The sequence below is a fragment of the Anastrepha ludens genome, chromosome 6, assembly GCF_028408465.1.
Source record: "Anastrepha ludens isolate Willacy chromosome 6, idAnaLude1.1, whole genome shotgun sequence".
NCBI classification, from domain to species: Eukaryota; Metazoa; Arthropoda; class Insecta; order Diptera; family Tephritidae; genus Anastrepha; species Anastrepha ludens.
Window position 1 is genome coordinate 123315712 of NC_071502.1, and position 20957 is coordinate 123336668.

Here is a 20957-nt window from a genome sequence, read left to right on the forward strand (position 1 = left end):
ACTTACAGAAGTTCCTCCAATGAAGTACTGGCAATGTTAGATAAAAAAGCCAATAGTAGTTTCTGCATATTTGTTCCAGAAAAAACTTATTTTAATTGGATTACGACACCGTGCGAGCGGTAAACGATATGAAGGCATTAACTCATCCGTCCGGGCAAAGTTATCAAAATCATTAATACCGCAGAACTGATAAAAAAAGTTTATTGACAATACAACTCTGTTTTCATATATTACTTATGAACCCTTTGCTACTTAAAAAACCATATATGAAGACATATTTTCAAATTTAATATAAAATATTCAATTCTTATTTTACAATACTTTAATAATTTAATGATTATCGGTTTAAGTAAATTAAAGAAATATTTTATATTACACCTTCTCTGTTCGCAAGCAAAGCCTCCACTTTTAAATATATGCCGCTAGCGGCTGATATTTGAAAAATTCGTTCGTTGAACTCCAGTGGCACTTGAGTGCGTGCTGACTTGGTGAACTTAAAGTGACGTAGCAAATTGACTAGTCCAATTTTCGCCTGCATTTTGCCGAAACGCAAACCAATGCAGGCGCGAGGACCTTTTCCAAATGGCATATAAGCCGCTGCATGCCGCTCGTGCGTCACTTCCGGCTTAAAACGGTCCGGATCAAACTTTTCCGGCTCAGGATAAAGCTCGGGGTCATGATGTATGGCGTGGAGAGGTAATACCACTAGACAATCTTTCTCGATAACTTCGTTGGTGTTGGGAACCAAATAGTCCTCCTTGGCTTTGCGCACGAGATATGGCACCACGGGGTACTTGCGGAGAGTTTCTACAGTGAAGATGATACATTAAAAATATATGTCCTTTTTCACTGTTATATCTAATTCCTACTCACCATCCAGCGCTTGATCCAGATACTGCATTTCATTTAATGCTTCGTAGCTGAGCTGGTTATCATGCGATTTCAGCACTCGTTCGATCTCATTTCGTACCTTCTCCTGTATTGCCGGGTTCAATGCGAGTTCATAGAGACATAGCGACATGGTTGTCGAAGAGGTATCAAAGCCGGCCACAAAAAAGACGAACGCTTGTGCCACTATTTGCATGAGAGTCAAGCCCTGCGAGAGGTCAATGCCATCACTTTTCAATGCTAACCGCTCATCCTCTGCCTTCAAGCCGATCATCAAGTCCATAAAATCATTGCGTTTGATTTTGTCACGCTCTCGGAGTTCCACTGTCTGACGCACAACATCCACATAGAATTGTATGATGTGATCGGGAAAGAACTTCAAATGTAAACGACGCGCCCAATCTGGATTCATCAACATGAATGTTTGCACGAGTTGTGAGTGACGCGGCTCGGCGAAGACGGCATGCCCGCGTCGCCTGAACTCAGCCTGTGGATCGCGCAGACTATTGCATTCAATGCCAAAGGCACAAGTGCCAATGACATCGGTGGTGTAGCGCGCGCAAAGCTCCTTCAGCTCTAGCTCCGCTTTTTGAGGGCTATTTGCAAGTGCCACCCGGCAAGCGTGCGCCAACTCACTACCCACTTTCACCACTGTGGGAAACATGTATTTCATGTTGCCCGACGAGAACACGGGTGTCAGTTTGTTGCGCATTTCACGCCATTGCTCACCCTCTAAACGAAAAAGATGACCTGTGAGTGGATCATCGCGTGGATTTGAGAAAACGCCGCGATCTTGGAAATTAGAAAATTTACTAATGCAAATATCTTTGATCACATCCAGATCGAGTATAAGTGCGGCGCGCGTAAAGAAGATATACATGCCCACAAAGGGGTGACTATTTTTGTACACTCCGTAGAGACGCTGATTGAAGTGACGCAGCTGCACTTGGCCGCCAGTGGCGCGCTGAATCTTCCCTACCAAATAACGAGGCGACACCTGAGGCACACCACGGCGCTGCCAATAAGTGTAGTGCCATTGGAGCGCAGTCATTACGAGCGTTAACGCGACGCAAATGAGTATCAGAAGCAGAAGCATTCTCTTCTTTTAATTTTGCTTCATTTATTGCAAAAATATTAAACACAAATGCAAAGTGGCGCGCGTTTGCGATTTGATTGTCTTTTAGCGCTTGGCTCTCACTGACTTATGCAACTTATGAAATCGCGCGTTAAATAATATTTTGGCCAGTAACTGAGGGCCGTTTGAGACAATCAAACAATAACAAATAAAAGTAGGGAGAAAACCAAAAACTCTCCTATATTCTAATCATCCTCTAATGATCTCAGCCGCATGCTGTTGTGAGCAAGTTTTGTTTGCCGGTGCGGCTTAATTTGTAGAAAGAGGCTAAGTTGAGAACGCCGTTTTGAATAGCGTGATGACAAGATAGACTAATGAGTCAATACTATTCTCGTTTTCGTACACTTTCCCTTAGCGATGTTAATAAATCTTAGAACTTTCTTTCACTGAGCTCATAAATATAACGCGCTTCCATTTCTGACTAGAAAATCTAAATAATGAAGTTAGCGCTTTTCGAGTGGTAAAAGAAAATGTATATTTGCTGCCAGATAACTTAATTCGCGTTTGGTAGAGCTTTCGTAAAATGATGAAATTACCATAATGTCTCTTTACCATTCTTTCTCACTTGTTGATAAAAGATAAAGGGTGCCACATTTAGTGATACAGTTACTACTTACGTTAAACGTTCATTGAAACTAAATTCATTTTTCTTCGAACTATGCGTTTGCTTTATTTTAATTGATTCTCTGTCCTTTCATTCCATATTTGGATGCATTAAGAGTCACACCATTTTGGCGGGCCAAAGTTATCGTGCCAGTGATAATTTCAAAAGAAAAGTGTTTAGTGGCTTTATCATCCATCTACAAAGAGCGACTTTCATCTGAGACATTCAGTTTTCATGGTCGATTGCAAAGCCAATGATTCTCTTTGTTATACTCAGTAAGCATTCGAAATTTCTGCTGTAGGAAAATATGCTCTTAGAACAAAAATAGGAGAAAAACTTCTGTGAAAGGGAACGCTGTCTCCAACCCAAAATATCTATCAAGTGTCCTACACTCGGTACAACCACCCTTTACAATTACAATGTATTCAAAAAGTTGCTTACCTCAGTAGCAGCAGTTGGAAATCTATCACATAAATAAACACAAAATTCTCAAGTAATTACATCTACACTTTTATTTAATTTGCTCTTGCAGTAGCAGCAACCGGTGTGGGAATCAGCAGACAAGAGAAAAGGATAAGTGCAATTAAAACGGCCACAGAATGAAGAAAATGCGTAAAGTCTGAAAACCGATTGCGACAGATTAGTTAATGTGCAGCTCGTTTACTTTGGATCACCTGCATCGACACAGGCTGACACACAACACTTGCTCTATATTACCTGTTGTTGTTGTAGAACGTTAGTGCCAAGCCAAAAGTAAATTTCTCTTAAGCTAATATATCTTTAATAGCAATTTTTTACGCAGAGCAACAATAAAAATATATACATTGCTACAATGACTTTTAACAGCATTTGAAGAGAAACAATGGGGAGTTGAGGGTGCAAATGTTGTCCTTGCACAAAGTGAGCACTGACATGAAGTACAACAAACTGTACACACACATATACACTTGCCATATTACAAATGAACTTTAGAGTGATGTAATATGTAATAAATGAAAGTTGAACATATTTCTTGTTGAATGGAGATGTTTAAGGTTATTTGAAATTATTGTTATAAATGGTGGTTAAATTTCAGGGGCCGATGTTGAATGTGAACCACACCTAAACGTCACGACACTGCTGGACTTCTTTTTTTAGGATTATTTGAAAGAAAAGGTGTACGTCGATAAGCCAGCAATAATTCAAGAGCTAAAGGATGAGATAATTCGGCACATTAACGGCATAGAACCTCAATTATACCTCAGCGGCATCGAAAATTTGGACCATCGGATGGAGGTGTGCTGCCGGCGGCCATTTGGTCAACATTTTATTCCATACATAATTGAGCTATACCAATATTATCACAATAAAGAGAAAGGATAATAATTTCTTAAAAAAAATTGTATTTATTTAAAATCAATACCGGCCTTTTAAACTTAACCACTCTTTATGATTGCCATGTGATTGAAACAGGTCATAATTGAACTGCAACATAGATCAGTGAAAGATAACGAAAGGAGCAGAAGCGGCAGAAGAAAGGGATTAAAATAAAGTTGAAAGTACTTTTGCGAAGAACATTGGCGTGCAGAGGTAATACACATTAGGGTGTGTCACATAAAAAAAAATCGGTACTCTTTTTCCATCGGAAATATCCAACTTTTATTGTTATAAATTAGTTTATAAAAAACTATGTTGGAAAAAAATTGAATTATAAAAAAAATATATTAAAAAAAAATAATATTTTATTATAAGAACCAAAAATCGGCACTGTTTTTCCATTAGATATATAAAATTTATTATATAAGACTTGCCCCAAAATAGTTCGAAAAAATATTATAGTAAGATTTACGTGAATTGTATCGAATTGGAGTCTTTCCAACAAATATGCGACGCACAAGAAGTTATCAGATGAAGCAGAAAGAAACGCAGGGAATCAAAAATCAAAGAGTGGAAGGTCAACGTATAGCAAAAATTGTTATGGTAGAAAGACCAAACATTGGAAGAAATTCTGGTGGGCACCCCAAAATATGGCGAGAGTGTTGGGGCTCAAGCTCAACCAAGACATGATTTTTTTGATATGCCTTTTTAAAAAATTATTTGATGTAAAAACAAATTTTGTAGCTACTATTACATGCTTGTATCTATGCCATCTCAATCCACAGTAATCCCTAAAAGTTATGGCATTAGGTGAAACAAAAACTACCGAGCGTTTTCCGCCCGATGCTTTCGTGAGTCATATACATATTATGAAGGCGATTTTGTACTGGCAATGAGAACTTCGAAGATTAATAGGTTAATCGTCGAAAATTCAAAATCACGAAATTAGTCGGGTCGGGCCAGCTTGGGAGAAAAAAAATAATTTGGATGGTCTTAATTATATTAATTTCACAATTAAAGCGAAAATCGCCAGAGGAATTTATTTTACATGAAAACACCTCAAACTTGTATAGACAATGATTTAAATACATATACGAGATATGTTCCATAATCTTAAGCAAAATCGAATGAAAATATTTGCGTCAACATTTTTAGGGAGAGCATCAGCTGAGATATTTTATTACGAGTACAATTAATAATTTTGCTGATTTTAAAAATGACTCAGCATGTTCCGAAATCAATTTATTATGCGATCGAATGATATGCGTTTTCTTTCAAGACCACAATATGTTTCCATTCCTTTTGCATACTTTTGCGCACTATTTACAAACCTTAATCCCAACACTTCAGCGTCGCCCTTCCTTATTCACTAATTCTATTCATTCGTGCACCTGGTGGCTGGCTCATGCTATCTATGGAAAGCAAATGCCCTTCATGCAAATGAGATTGGCATTTTGCTAGCAAAAATCTTTGCATGACAAGTTCTATTGAGTTTAGATTTGTCCTGCATATCAAACAGTCTGCCCGTCCGTGTAAAGGTCATTACGATGGGACAGCCCTTATGCACGAGTAGGTGTGGCTAAATTGGGTTCTTAAAAACTTGAACACGCGTACAGGCGTGTGCGCACCCGGGTGTGGCGTAATATAGGATGCGTGAAGGTATGTGCGAAAATGAATTCAGATTAAACATTTGAGACGAGTTGGGAGAATAAAAAGAATTTAGTTCCAAATTGATGATATTTCCCAACACGGATGGCAAAGAAAATTATGCGGTTAGTGCCAAATCTCTTCAATTACTAGAAAATAATCGTTTACGGTTGCTTTGTGGCAAAAGTAATTTTTTTTTAACTTTAGCAGTGGTACTATGTGAATAATTTCAGGAATAAAGTGTCAAATACAGTAAAAGTTTTTGACTCATCAATGTGAGATGCCTACATCTGCACTACAATTATTTTCAAGCGTCTAAGCTTTGAACACAATTGAGTATAACTTTATATTTCAATGTAAATTAATAATAAAGAATTACCCGAACTTTTACGGTGCTATTACGAGTATACAGGGTGCCAGTTGCTAGGCATGCCCTCATTTTCTCTTGCAGCTGAAGAGCGCACCTTTAGTAGTGTGCAAATAACTAGAACTTAAAAAATTCCTACACTTTTGAGTCTTGAATAGTGAGTTGCCTAAGAATTCTTGAATATTGCCGCAAGTGCAAATGTAATCTCACTTCTTTTTTGAAGGAACTTTCAGAAGGTTCGACAACTGCAGGCTGATTCTTTCCAAGTATTTAGACTCTGTACTTATAGGCGCTTTTTTTTTAATAGGACAGACTTCTTACTTTTTATGCTCGTTTTGGTATATTTTTTGTATATGAAGATTTATCTGCATTTTTAAATTTTACTAACCCAATACTATTTGACCTTGAATCAATTACATGGTTTTTAATTTTAGGATTGGTTATTTTATGAAATAAATATATCCTTTTTCCTGTATTCAGAAAAATATTTTTCCAGATTTCTAAACATTTCTAAGATGCCTTAGGGATTAAAAGTAGGAATACATAAGTGTGCAGAATTATAGGTATAAAATACTGTTTTTAAAATATCACAATAAACGGTATTGCCGATTCCGAAATTCTGGAATTTCGGGATTTGTCTAAAAGCACTACTTATAGCTGCGCAACTAAGGTTTCCCTATTTTTTCTGAAAATACAACTTTATTCTGAAAAAATGGTTGCAAGTGAATCATTGAAAGTATTGCCCATCGCTGGCTACTATTTTTCCCCATCTTTCTGGTAGATCTCGTATACCGTCGCGGTGAACCTGTTCATCTTTTGAGGTTATCCACGGATCAAGCCATTTTTTGATGCCTTCATATGAATGGAACTGCTGGTCAGCTAAACCATATGCCATCGATCGAAACAGGCGGTAATCGACTAGCGCAATATCTGTAGAATATGGGGTAGGATTTCCCATTTTAGTGTTTCCAGGTAGGTTTTAACGGGTTGAGCTACGTGAGGTCGAGCGTTGTGATGCTGTACCATCACTTGTTCATGCCTCTCCGCGTATTGCGGCCCATTCTCGCGCAGTGCTCGGCTCAATCGCATCAATTGAAGTCGATACCGATCCCCAGTGATAGTTTCGCTTGGTTTTAGCAGTTCATAATAAATAACACCAACTTGGTCCCACCAAATACATGGCATAACCTTCGCAGCGTGAATATTCGGCCGAGACGACGACGTAGAAGCATGACCGGGCAGTCTCCACGACTTTCTTTTCTTCGAATTGCTGTAATGAATCCCTTTTTCATCACCCGTCACGATGCGATGAAGAAAATCCTTCCCTTCTGTCGCTGGAGCAGTTGTTCACAAAAGAAAACAACGACGTTCAACATCCCTTGGTTTTAACTCATAAGGAACCCAGGTCCCCTGTTTCTAAATCATTCCCAAAGCATGCAATCGCTTGGAAATGGATTGGCGGGTAACTCCTAATATTGAAGAAAGCTCTTCTTGCATTTGACAGGGATCCTTATTGAGCAATGCCTCCGATTCAGCGTCTTCGAAAGTTTTTGGCCTTCCTTCACGCGGATGGTCGTCAACATAAAAATCACCTTCTTTGAAGCGACGGAACCCATTTCGGCAGGTTTTTTCATTTAAAGCAGCATCTCCATAAAGTTTTTGTAGCTCTCGTTGCGCTGGCGGCATGTATCGACAAATAGCGGAAACTTAGTTGCGCACCTAGTATTTACTAAGGAATCGAAAAAAAAAATTATTTCGGGATACATATGAACTAGTCCCGTTATTTTCGCTACTTGAAAAATGTCAAGATTCGGAGACATATCTGGGATATCTAGTTGATCTATAATTTTTTATTAAAACATTAAAGATTTTAGCATAACTATTAGGTTTAGGAAAATATGAACATGCATATCTGCACACATCAGCATATTCCGGTTTTACATCAGTTAAGTAATAATGACTAGTAATAGCGGCCGCCGTAGCCGAATGGGTTGGTGCGTGACTACCATTCGGAATTCACAGAGAGAACGTTGGTTCGAATCTCGCTGAAACGCCAAAATTAAGAAAAACATTTTTCTAATAGCGGTCGCCCCTCGGCAGGCAATGGCAAACCTCCGAGTGTATTTCTGCCATGAAAAACCTCCTCATAAAAATATCTGCCGTTAGGAGTAGGCTTGAAACTGTAGGTCCCTCCACTTGTGGAACAACATCAAGGCGCACACAATTAGGAGGAGGAGCTCGACCAAACACCCAAAAAGGGTGCACGCCAATTATATATATATATATAGATATATATACCTTCTGCTCAAATATGAACGAGACGTTATCAAATAAAACGGTCCGCGGATGACATATGGCAAAAATAAATTTTTTGTTTTTTGGTAGGACTGCTGTAAGCTTACATGGCAAATTTCAGCGTGATATGTCACATAGTTTATTTTCTGTGCTACTGTAAACAAGTCAAGCTCGAGTGTGTTCTTAGAATTCCCTTTTATGACTTCAATTGTATCAAAATGTTTTCCACGGAGCGGCAACTTGAGCTTGGGAAACAGGAAAAAGTCACATGGAGCCATATCAGGTAAATACGGTGCTTGCGGAATGATATTAACATTATTTTTGTTCAAATAATCGCGAACAAGACGTGGTGTGTGAGCTGGTGCATTATCGTGATGCAAGAACCATGACTTGTTGTCCCACAATTCCTTCCTTTTAAGACGAATGTTCTCGCGCAAACGCTTTAAAACGTCTAAATAATATTCAGCGTTAACCGATTTTGCGATTTGTGCGATTTTCAAGCACAATTTCCTTTACTTTTCCAATGTTTTCGTCGTTTACTGATGTTGTTGGACGACGTTCATGAGGCAAGTTTTCAACCGATGTACGGCCCTCTTTGAACGATTTATACCACTGGAAAACACGTGCACGCGATAGAGCAGAGTCCCCATAGGTTGTCTGCCGCTCCGTGGAAAACATTTTGAGACAATTGAAGTCATAAAAGAGAATTCGAAGAACACACTCGAGCTTGACTTGTTTACAGTAGCACAGAAAACAAACTATGTGACATATCACGCTGAAATTTGCCATGTAAGCTTATAACAGTCCTACCAAAAAACTAAAAATTTATTTTTGCCATATGTCATCCGCAGACCGTTTTATTGATAACGTCTCGTTCATATTTGAGCAGAAGGTATATATAAGTAATAGTGACTAAGGACTATTTTCTGATTACAGGAACGAAAATACATCGGCTTGTTCAGTTTTATTGAGGTTTGTTCAGTATGCAAATAAAGCTTTTAATTTAAAATGGTACAAAAAATATTTAAAACATCTCAAACTGGTCGAGCCTGCTTAATATGCCTTTAAAGCAATTGACCCACTACGTTTTCCGCTCACTTCGATCATCCGTAAACCGTGGCCCAATGCCTTATATACATATGTACTTACAAGCATATATACACACATGTGTAAAACTCACAATCTTCTGTCAACATTTTTGAATTGTTTTTATTTTTGTATAGTATTTTGTTGTATGGTTATGTCTAGCCTATGCCTCGTGAGTATTGTAAGAGAGTGATGAGACTACTAGCAAAATGAGTTCTCTCTTTACTTTGCTTCAATGGCAGAATATCTGTGGCCGCCGATGATGTCTCTCCCCATTGAGGGCGAAACATCACCACTGAGCAATTGAGTTTGAATTTAATCTTTGTGAGTAAGACCATAGTGTTTAAGTGTTTGAACTTTTGAGCTTTCAATACATTCACAGCGAACTCAAAAGACCAGGCAATATTCATAAAAATCATATTTACAAACCAAACTACTTGTTGCTTTGTTTACTAATCTTAAAATGATTAGGCATATTTGTGAATGAGTCAGCAATTTTATAAATGACCTTACAAATTAGTAATTTATTGTCTCAATAAAAATATGTAGCAAAATATTTTTAAATAAGCATCATAGGCCGTTGGTTTAAACGATCGACACGTAATTTTACGCCATTCAATGAGTGCAGAAGAATTTTCTCCTTCATATAGTGCAACTTTTCGTCAGTTTCTTTACAAACTGTAAACTTGAAGTTCTTCAGTAAATAGGTGAGCCCAATGAATCCCTGCATTTTGCCAAAACGTAAACCAATGCAATTTCGTGGTCCATCGCCGAACGGCAGCCAGGTACAGGCTGGACGTTTCTTTATTTCCGCATCAGAAAAACGTTCAGGATCGAATTTCTCTGGATCGGGATAGTACTCAGGGTCATAGTGTATAGCGTAAGTAGGTATGAGGACCATTGTGCCCTTTTCGATTGTGTAGCGTGGATCGTTAGTTTTATAATCGGCTTGAGCCTGGCGTGTCAGATGTGGCGCTATTGGATACTTCCGCAAAGTCTCTGAAAATGTAAACAAATTCGGAATTAAATAGACAAATACACTCGCAAAGCGTTTATACTAATATTTTGCAAGAGCTTACTCACCCGAGAATACCTGATCCAGATAGTGCATATCCAGCATTGCTTCATAGGTGAAGGCGTTGTTGTGCCGCTCAAGCACCTCATTGATCTCTGTGCGCAATCTGTCCTGTATGTCTGGCTGCTTGGCCAATTCATAGAGTGCGAAACTCATAGTAGACGAGCTGGTCTCATAGCCCGCGAAGAGGAAAACAAAAGCTTGTGCGGCAATCTCGTTCACTGTTAGTCCACCATCCTTTGGGCCTTTACTTTTCAGTTCCATTAGAAGTTGCATTAAGTCATTACGCGTCACTTGATTTTTTTCTCTGTATGCGACGGTATCATGCACTATGCCCATATAGAAGTCATGCACTTCCTGTGGCAACTTACGCATGCCTAGCGCACGTGCCAGCTTGGGAGCAGCCTCTATTAAGGTGTCTATGAATTTTACGTGCCGATTTTCGACGATCGCCCTTTGACCCATTACCACGAAATCGGCTTTCGGATTGCGCAGACTATTGCACTCGATGCCAAAAGCACATGTGCCAATCACGTCGGCAGTGAAACGTGACAGCAAATCATACATTTCTACTACGCCATCAGTAGCTGTTGCTTGCTTTTCTTCCACAACCTTGAGAAATTCTTCTGCCACTTTGATGATGGTGGGATACATATATTTCATCTTACCAGAGGTGAAAGTCGATGAGAGTTTTTGACGCAAATTGCGCCATTTTGCGCCGTCCAAGGCGAAAAGATGGCCCGTCAGCGGATCATTCTTCTCATTGTAAAAGAGTCCGCGATCGCGAAAGTTATTAAAGTCTTTGATGAGTATATTTTTCACCAATTCAATATCCAATATAAGAGCGATTGGCCTGAATACTAGGAAGAAGCCGGCAAAGGGAGCAGTGCCCTTGAATTTCCGATAGATTGGCACAAAAATTTCCACAAACGATTTTGTTTTGCGCCATTCTTGGAAATCACCCATTGGAAAGGTTGGCTCATTATGCGGTATATGACGACGACGCCAGTAGCCATGACGAAACTTGAGGAAAACTACCAGCAGTGTAATGCTGAGGATTAGCATAGCGAGGAACACACTCATTTTTGTTTTTGATTTTGTTTTTGGCAAAAAAGTTGAAAACGGCAAATCAACTCAACTAATGAACATTTGAATTAGAACTGAAGAAGTCTTTATGCGGTAATGTGATATTTAACTGCCGAATTCGTGAGCTTTTATTTAAGCAAGTGACTTAGCGTTTTTTAAGGTTGTGTTGTGAAAGGGGAATCGTGCCATTGCACAGTGGTCCGACCAGAAGGCGTTGGCGGACAAAATTCAAAAACTCATTTAATTAAGCTGAAAATATATATTTAGGGGTTTTAAGGATCAGTGATGACGACTCTGACCTTAGTTTTAGCAAATTTTAAATTCATTGAATACTATAACAGAAATACATTTTTACTTCCGTAATTAGCTGGTGAGTTCATTTTTACATTTTCCACGACCCCAGAGAGTACCACGTGGAGGTTTACGGTAAGGTTATTCTCTCGCCATTTTTTTTTGTTTTAGATTTTTTTTTATTTTATTTTTATTTTTTTTTTTTAATTTTTAAATTTTTTTTTATTTTTAATTTTAAATTTTTTTTTATTTTTAATTTAAAAATTTTTTTTGTTTTAGTTTTTAAATTGTTTTTGGATATTTAGTTGTTTTGTTGTTTTTCATTTTTAATTTTTTTTATGATTCAGAATCCTCGGTTTCTGATGAGCTGTTTTCTGAGGCTGGATCATTTTTCAAATTTAAAAGCGCAAGAACCTTTTTTGAAAATGGTTTTGGTTTGTTTTTCGGAACCTTAGTTTTTGATATTATAACTACATCTGATGAACAAAGCAAAGCATTTAATAAATCTGTCATTGTGTCAGTTCTCGACATTTTTCGTGTATTGTTTTGTCTAAAGTTTTTCAAATCCTTATTGCGTGCTTCCTGAGCCTCTTCGGAGAGTTGGCCAATAGACAGCAAAGCATGTTTAATAATTAAACTCCCATGAATTAATATTTTGTGCACGGAAGCCGGCATGTAATACCAATCATATAGTTGGACAAATAGTTTAGCAGAATCAAGGGCATATTTTTGAAATGCTTCAATATTAATATCAAGACCAGACGATAATGTTTGTAAAATAGTGGCAAACCGCTTGACTAAATGAATATCAATTCCAGTAATTTCTGATGATACTTCAGGATCACTAAAAAACCTGCGAGCCGTGTTCCCATCATTTGTCGTTCCACTACCACCCGTTTTAGGAATATCCACCAATAATCCCATTCGACTTTTGAACTTATATATAATTTGATTGTATATAGTGTTATATACACATATATCATATTAATATTGTAATAATATTAAAAAAAAATTTTGTTTTTTTAATACAATTTGTTTTTTTTTTAGTTGTCTCTTAATGCTGATGGGGTCTGTGATGTCTTTTTCTGTCTTTTACACAAAATTGCATAAGCCATATGTAACGTTTTGCCTGTGGGTAAATGCACAAAAGCTACATTATTTTTAATTTGCGCAACTTTGCGCAACAGGTTTCAGTTTGAGATCATAGCTGAAATATGTGGCTACATCACTCATGTTGATTTCAAGTGGACCGGTGTGGACCACTCGAAAAAATGATCTTTTAAAAAAAAAATTTCGAAAAATTTTCAAATTTCAAAAAAAAAAATTGGATTTTGTACCACAACTTAAGAGAATTATTACTGTTTCCGTTAATATATTCAATTATCTTTTTTTTTTAACATTTGGTTAACAATCAAATGGTAATATTTATTTGCAGACATGAAAATGAAACTCTTGTATGAAGTACGATTTGCATACAATTTCATGTTTAAAGTCAAAAAACTACAATGAAAAATTTTTTAAATTAAGTAATATTTTCAGGAAATCTGCCTTGAATATTTAAGAAAACATCTGCATTATCAAATTTTTATTTCAAAAATGTTGAAAAATTGAATTTTGTCCGGCCGCCGGACCACTGTGCATTGGTAGGTACAACATTCGTGCCTGAACAAGATATTCGTGTCTATATTTAGAAATAGTCACACTGTCAAATGCTAAAGAGAGAAAAAGTTATATGGACAACTTGAGCTTGGCAAAAAAGGAAAAAGTCACATGGAGCCATATCAGGCAAATACGGCGCTTGCGGAATGATATTAACATTATTTTTGTTCAAATAATCGCGAACAAGGCGTGATGTGTGAGCAGGTGCTTTATCGTGATGCAAGAACCATGACTTGTTGTCCCACAATTCCTTCCTTCTAAGACGAATGTTCTCGCGCAAACGCTTTAAAACGTCTAAATAATATTCAGCGTTAACCGATTTTGCGATTTGTGCGATTTTCAAGCACAATTTCCTTTACTTTTCCAATGTTTTCGTCGTTTACTGATGTTGTTGGACGACGTTCATGAGGCAAGTTTTCAACCGATGTACGGCCCTCTTTGAACGATTTATACCACTGGAAAACACGTGCACGCGATAGAGCAGAGTCCCCATAGGTTGTCTGCCGCTCCGTGGAAAACATTTTGAGACAATTGAAGTCATAAAAGAGAATTCGAAGAACACACTCGAGCTTGACTTGTTTACAGTAGCACAGAAAACAAACTATGTGACATATCACGCTGAAATTTGCCATGTAAGCTTATAACAGTCCTACCAAAAAACTAAAAATTTATTTTTGCCATATGTCATCCGCAGACCGTTTTATTGATAACGTCTCGTTCATATTTGAGCAGAAGGTATATATAAGTAATAGTGACTAAGGACTATTTTCTGATTACAGGAACGAAAATACATCGGCTTGTTCAGTTTTATTGAGGTTTGTTCAGTATGCAAATAAAGCTTTTAATTTAAAATGGTACAAAAAATATTTAAAACATCTCAAACTGGTCGAGCCTGCTTAATATGCCTTTAAAGCAATTGACCCACTACGTTTTCCGCTCACTTCGATCATCCGTAAACCGTGGCCCAATGCCTTATATACATATGTACTTACAAGCATATATACACACATGTGTAAAACTCACAATCTTCTGTCAACATTTTTGAATTGTTTTTATTTTTGTATAGTATTTTGTTGTATGGTTATGTCTAGCCTATGCCTCGTGAGTATTGTAAGAGAGTGATGAGACTACTAGCAAAATGAGTTCTCTCTTTACTTTGCTTCAATGGCAGAATATCTGTGGCCGCCGATGATGTCTCTCCCCATTGAGGGCGAAACATCACCACTGAGCAATTGAGTTTGAATTTAATCTTTGTGAGTAAGACCATAGTGTTTAAGTGTTTGAACTTTTGAGCTTTCAATACATTCACAGCGAACTCAAAAGACCAGGCAATATTCATAAAAAGCATATTTACAAACCAAACTACTTGTTGCTTTGTTTACTAATCTTAAAATGATTAGGCATATTTGTGAATGAGTCAGCAATTTTATAAATGACCTTACAAATTAGTAATTTATTGTCTCAATAAAAATATGTAGCAAAATATTTTTAAATAAGCATCATAGGCCGTTGGTTTAAACGATCGACACGTAATTTTACGCCATTCAATGAGTGCAGAAGAATTTTCTCCTTCATATAGTGCAACTTTTCGTCAGTTTCTTTACAAACTGTAAACTTGAAGTTCTTCAGTAAATAGGTGAGCCCAATGAATCCCTGCATTTTGCCAAAACGTAAACCAATGCAATTTCGTGGTCCATCGCCGAACGGCAGCCAGGTACAGGCTGGACGTTTCTTTATTTCCGCATCAGAAAAACGTTCAGGATCGAATTTCTCTGGATCGGGATAGTACTCAGGATCATAGTGTATAGCGTAAACAGGTATGAGGACCATTGTGCCCTTTTCGATTGTGTAGCGTGGATCGTTAGTTTTATAATCGGCTTGAGCCTGGCGTGTCAGATGTGGCAATATTGGATACTTCCGCAAAGTCTCTGAAAATGTAAACAAATTCGGAATTAAATAGACAAATACACTCGCAAAGCGTTTATACTAATATTTTGCAAGAGCTTACTCACCCGAGAATACCTGATCCAGATAGTGCATATCCTGCATTGCTTCATAGGTGAAGGCGTTGTTGTGCCGCTCAAGCACCTCATTGATCTCTGTGCGCAATCTGTCCTGTATGTCTGGCTGCTTGGCCAATTCATAGAGTGCGAAACCCATAGTAGACGAGCTGGTCTCATAGCCCGCGAAGAGGAAAATAAAAGCTTGTGCGGCAATCTCGTTCATTGTTAGTCCACCATCCTTTGGGCCTTTACTTTTCAGTTCCATTAGAAGTTGCATTAAGTCATTACGTGCCACTTGATTTTTTTCTCTGTATGCGACGGTATCATGCACTATGCCCATATAGAAGTCATGCACTTCCTGTGGCAACTTACGCATGCCTAGCGCACGTGCCAGCTTGGGGGCAGCGTCTATTAAGGTGTCTATGAATTTTACGTGCCGATTTTCGACGATCGCCCTTTGACCCATTACCACGAAATCGGCTTTCGGATTGCGCAGACTATTGCACTCGATGCCAAAAGCACATGTGCCAATCACGTCGGCAGTGAAACGTGACAGCAAATCATACATTTCTACTACGCCATCAGTAGCTGTTGCTTGCTTTTCTTCCACAACCTTGAGAAATTCTTCTGCCACTTTGATGATGGTGGGATACATATATTTCATCTTACCAGAGGTGAAAGTCGGTGAGAGTTTTTGACGCAAATTGCCCCATTTTGCGCCGTCCAAGGCGAAAAGATGGCCCGTCAGCGGATCATTCTTCTCATTGTAAAAGAGTCCGCGATCGCGAAAGTTATTAAAGTCTTTGATGAGTATATTTTTCACCAATTCAATATCCAATATAAGAGCGACTGGCCTGAATACTATGAAGAAGCCGGCAAAGGGAGCAGTGCCCTTGAATTTCCGATAGATTGGCACAAAAATTTCCATAAACGATTTTGTTTTGCGCCATTCTTGGAAATCACCCATTGGAAAGGTTGGCTCATTATGCGGTATATGACGACGACGCCAGTAGCCATGACGAAACTTGAGGAAAACTACCAGCAGTGTAATGCTGAGGATTAGCATAGCGAGGAACACACTCATTTTTGTTTTTGATTTTGTTTTTGGCAAAAAAGTTGAAAACGACAAATCAACTCAACTAATGAACATTTGTATTAGAACTGAAGAAGTCTTTATGCGGTAATGTGATATTTAACTGCCGAATTCGTGAGCTTTTATTTAAGCAAGTGACTTAGCGTTTTTTAAGGTTGTGTTGTGGAAGGGGAATCGTGCCATTGGTAGGTACAACATTCGTGCTTGAACAAGATATTCGTGTCTATATTTAGAAATAGTCACACTGTCAAATGCTAAAGAGAGAAAAAGTTATATGGTTCAACAAAATTCAGATTAAAAAGGTTCACATTTTTTTAATTTTAATATGAGAATATTTTTGTGCGCAGTATTTTTGAGCTTTTAACACGGTGAGTGTTTTTAAAAAAATGGCACAGAAAATCGGCGATTTCAAAAATCTCAACGTGCAGTTTGAGCTTAGCTCATCTTTTAGATTTTGCGGCCGGCGTCATGAATTTGCCATTTTGAATTTTAAGAAACTGACATCGGATTTGTAAAAAAACAACCCCAGAAACTGTCGACTAGTTGTTTTAATGAACTTAGCTAATAATTTTTTCCACTTCGATCGTAATCTCTAGACCTCAGATGGTTAACCCAATTTTAACGCAAAGTTACTTATTATATTTTTTGGAACTTGAATTGTTAAAATAAAAAGTAATTGCTTAGAAAAATCTGTTTTTCATGGTCTGAAAGAAATACTGTGCTATTATTATTAATTAAAAATAAAAATAATATCGAGGTAGCCAGTGTAAGTCCCACCCCACTTAGCGAGGGTACTTTGAAAGCATTCGATATTTGGAAACATTCCACTTAGTTATTTTAGGGAGAACATCTTAAATCCACTTCAAACCGATTAATCGCATTTTCTGTCATTTTTGGTCCAATTTAAATTAGAAGAAACTATTATATTATATAATAAATTTCTAAGAGAAGAAGGCGTGGAGTTTCATTTCATTTTGCGGTGCAAAGTCAAACGACTTTGCAAACATTATTATTTATGAGCTGGTATTTAATTGGCCGCCGTAACCAAGTGGATTGGTGCGTGACTACCATTCGGAATTCACTGAGAGAACGTAGGTTCGAATCTCGGTGAATCACCAAAATTACGAAAAACATTTTTCTAATAGCGGTCACCCCTCGGCAGGCTATGGCAAACCTCCGAGTGTATTTCTGCCATGAAAAAGCTCCTCATAAAAATATCTACCATTCGGAGGCGGCTTGAAATTGTAGGTCCCTCCGTTTGTGGAACAACATCAAGACGCACGCCACAAATAGGAGGAGGAGCTCGGCCAAGCACCCAAAAAGGGTGTACGTGCCCATTAAAAAAAAATTAATTGAAGAAGACTTTTAGTTCGAAGGTGAGTAGAAATATATGTTTGTATTTTTGTACATAATAATTTTTATTTGAAATTATTTTCGTTTAGTTTTAGAAAAAATACAACTTTTATATACTCGCACGCAAAAATGTATGTAAGTTATAACTATTGGTTCACTTTCCCTCTGGAGCAGTGATGATGCCTTGGTCCAGCGGCGGGTGTTGCTGACACGTCTCAGCTACTTCTTGATTCTAATTAGCTTTAGGATGTTTAGGTTGGGGGACTTGACTTCGTCCCCTTTGTTGGACTATTGGCCTTGTGGCTCAACAGTGTAAATCAATACATCAAATATTAACGGCGGCGTGCCGGAGTAAAGTCAATCGTTCTTTATTAAACAATTGTCTGGACAAAACTGATTATAAGAATGGAATGAATAAAAGACTAAAGCTAAGTACATAAATGGAAATATGAATCTAAACCTAAATACATAATAAGTACATAAAGATCATGCCATGGGTTTGTGGTCTGTAAAACCGACTCAGCATATTTCCGATCAGAATTCCAACGCTTGCGACACAACGGAAACGGCTGGCCGTTGCTCCGACTCACATTATTTTGTTTATGTTGCATATGTGGTCGGGTTCAGCGACATTGTTTGCGCGCGGGTTGCTCGGTGAATTCATTGCGAGGGACGTTCGATGATTTGGCTGTTAACTAGCCCCCCTTTAAGATTGTTGCCGTCCTCGGTAACTTAACCAGTTCTTGCAATTTGATGGAAGATCTTCTCCGGTACCAACACTGATAGATGATGCCAATACAGCCAAAGGCAAGGCTGAGTGTTACACCAACCATGAACCAGACTCTGGGAGTCCCTCCGGAAAACATATCGTCTCTTAACTTCTGAATTATACGCAGATTGTGCTCATTCATCCTTTGTAACATTGGTAGGCTGAGCACTTGGTCGTGTCCTGTAATATTCAGCAATGGTGACGCCGCGATGCCTGGACTCTTGTTTACAATACCATTGTAGTTAATGTACGTGGTCTCGTTTATAGTCGCAATACGTTCAAATGTGATGAGATGTGTGCCTTCAATTGTCATCACTGGGCCGTCATCTACTCTTACTCTTGCTGATAGTTCGTTGACAACGATTATTCCTTCGTCTAATAGGGTAATCGGTTCCAAGTGGCTTGACTGTGTGTGACATAACGCTGAACCTCCGGAATGTAATCCGCTGGCGTATGTGTCATAAGCAGATTTCTTGCAGAACGTCGCAAAGTTGGTTGTAGCGCATTCTGTCACAGCTAGGACTCCATCGTCGCATTCAGCTACTATGTCATCATGTACTTGCAGAATGGTGTTATTGTGGGCAACAGGATATATCATAACCTTCTTACAAATAGTCTTAACATTAGGATATTCAATTATTATGTGGATTACTCTATTTGATTGAAATATTTTTATATTTGATACTGCCATTAAACTAACTATTGGGACCTCTGCGAGCTGTTCGGTAAAAATTGATTTTAAATCTTCGTGGTCGAGAATTGCGGGGTTTATGATGTTAGATTTGGCGAGCGTTATAGTGAGCATAAGGTTTTGGATTTCAGTGGTTAACATTCTATTTCGTGCAAGTAAAGTTTCATACACATCGCCTTTTTTTTCTTTAATTAATTTATTTACTGCATCAGTTAAAAGGTTAATTTGTTTCTGTGCTTCAGTGATTACTATTACTTGTCTGTTGTTTGATTCTATGAGCTCGGCTTCGGTAAGTTTAATCTTTTCTAAGTCTGATGCATCAGGCGTACCTGCAACGATTTTTAAAGCTGTTCCTAGAAAGTCTAAACTTCTGGCCATTCTATGGTGTACCGTTAAGCTAGATAAAATATTCTGAATATGGTCGATATCTACATCTAACAATTTTCGCATGTGTGACTGAGGGAAAAGTTTTGATAATTTAATTGTATCATCTATAATGCTCACGAAATTAGATAAATTTGTAGAATGTCTCACGTAACTATGTTGTTCCCATACAAAAACGTTTCCGTCCAATATGGGAATTTAGCTTGCGTGCGAGAAATCGGTGATGCGTGCGTGAGTTGTGGATAAGAGTATGAGGGTCACTCCGATGAACCTGTATGAAATGATTAAACTGAATTGTAATAACTATCTGTAAGAATCTTATGCGTTATGACCTATGTTTACCTCACATTGTCCTTATGGACCACCCTCCCTTTAACAAGTATAGACGTTCCCAGGTCTGCTTGTACGGCGCCCTCTGTGCACAAGGGAGATAGTTTGTTACCTAATCTTTTGTTATTTTTGAGGTAAACTTTTTCTCCTACATCAAACATTCTGTTCTGTCTGTTCGGGTTGCATCTAGCTAATTGATCTTGCTGAGCTTTTATTAGTCGATCTTTGATTTTTTGCTTAATTTCGTCCGGTATAGAGTGAATTACATCGAGTGGTTTTTGTTCTGTTACTGAATGTATGGTTTTATTATATTCTATTGTTGCTCTCATGATAGCCTGAACTGTATCGCTAACTTTTTTATCCAACTTTAAACACCTTGCGATTTCTATTAATGTACTGTGGAAACGTTCCGCTTGCCCATTGGAACAGCTATGTAATGGGGGGGCGTTTACAACGTCAATGTTAAACTGATTTTTTAACAATGAAGTGATCGTTTCGGAATTAAACGCTGGCTCATTGTCGCAATAAACGGTTTTTGTGTTTGGAAATGTATTAATTATAAGTAAAATGGGGTTAACAATATCGACTATTGATCTAGAAGGTAAGGGCTGGACGACGGTGAATTTGGAAAATTTATCGATGCAAGTCAGGAAAAGTTTCTGATCGGTAGAAAATATGTCAATGTGTAACATTTCTCCGACAAATGAGGTAATTGGCGTCTTCCCGAGTTCTTGTTTTTTGGGGTGTTGGTCGTACTTGGCGATAGCGCAAACTTTGCAATTTAGTACAACCTCGTTAGCCAATTTAGTCATTTTTGGGAAGTAGTAGTCCCGAAGTGTCTGTTT

General features: G+C 38.0%; 2 protein-coding genes across 2 annotated transcripts; both read right to left on the bottom strand.

Moving 5' to 3' along the window:
• Window positions 1-267: 267 nt before the first annotated feature.
• LOC128867283 (uncharacterized) lies at window positions 268-11690 on the bottom strand. The gene is made up of 4 exons (XM_054108392.1): window positions 10462-11690; window positions 9944-10377; window positions 874-1987; window positions 268-807 (listed from the first exon to the last, which is right to left on the bottom strand). Exons 1-4 carry the CDS (start codon window positions 11534-11536, stop codon window positions 368-370), a joined length of 3063 nt encoding a protein of 1020 aa, XP_053964367.1. The 5' UTR covers window positions 11537-11690; the 3' UTR covers window positions 268-367.
• A 3232-nt stretch (window positions 11691-14922) lies between these two features.
• LOC128866995 (cytochrome P450 6a22-like) lies at window positions 14923-16676 on the bottom strand. Its single transcript, XM_054108079.1, has 2 exons — window positions 15502-16676; window positions 14923-15417 (listed from the first exon to the last, which is right to left on the bottom strand). Exons 1-2 carry the CDS (start codon window positions 16574-16576, stop codon window positions 14978-14980), a joined length of 1515 nt encoding a protein of 504 aa, XP_053964054.1. The 5' UTR covers window positions 16577-16676; the 3' UTR covers window positions 14923-14977.
• Window positions 16677-20957: the final 4281 nt, after the last annotated feature.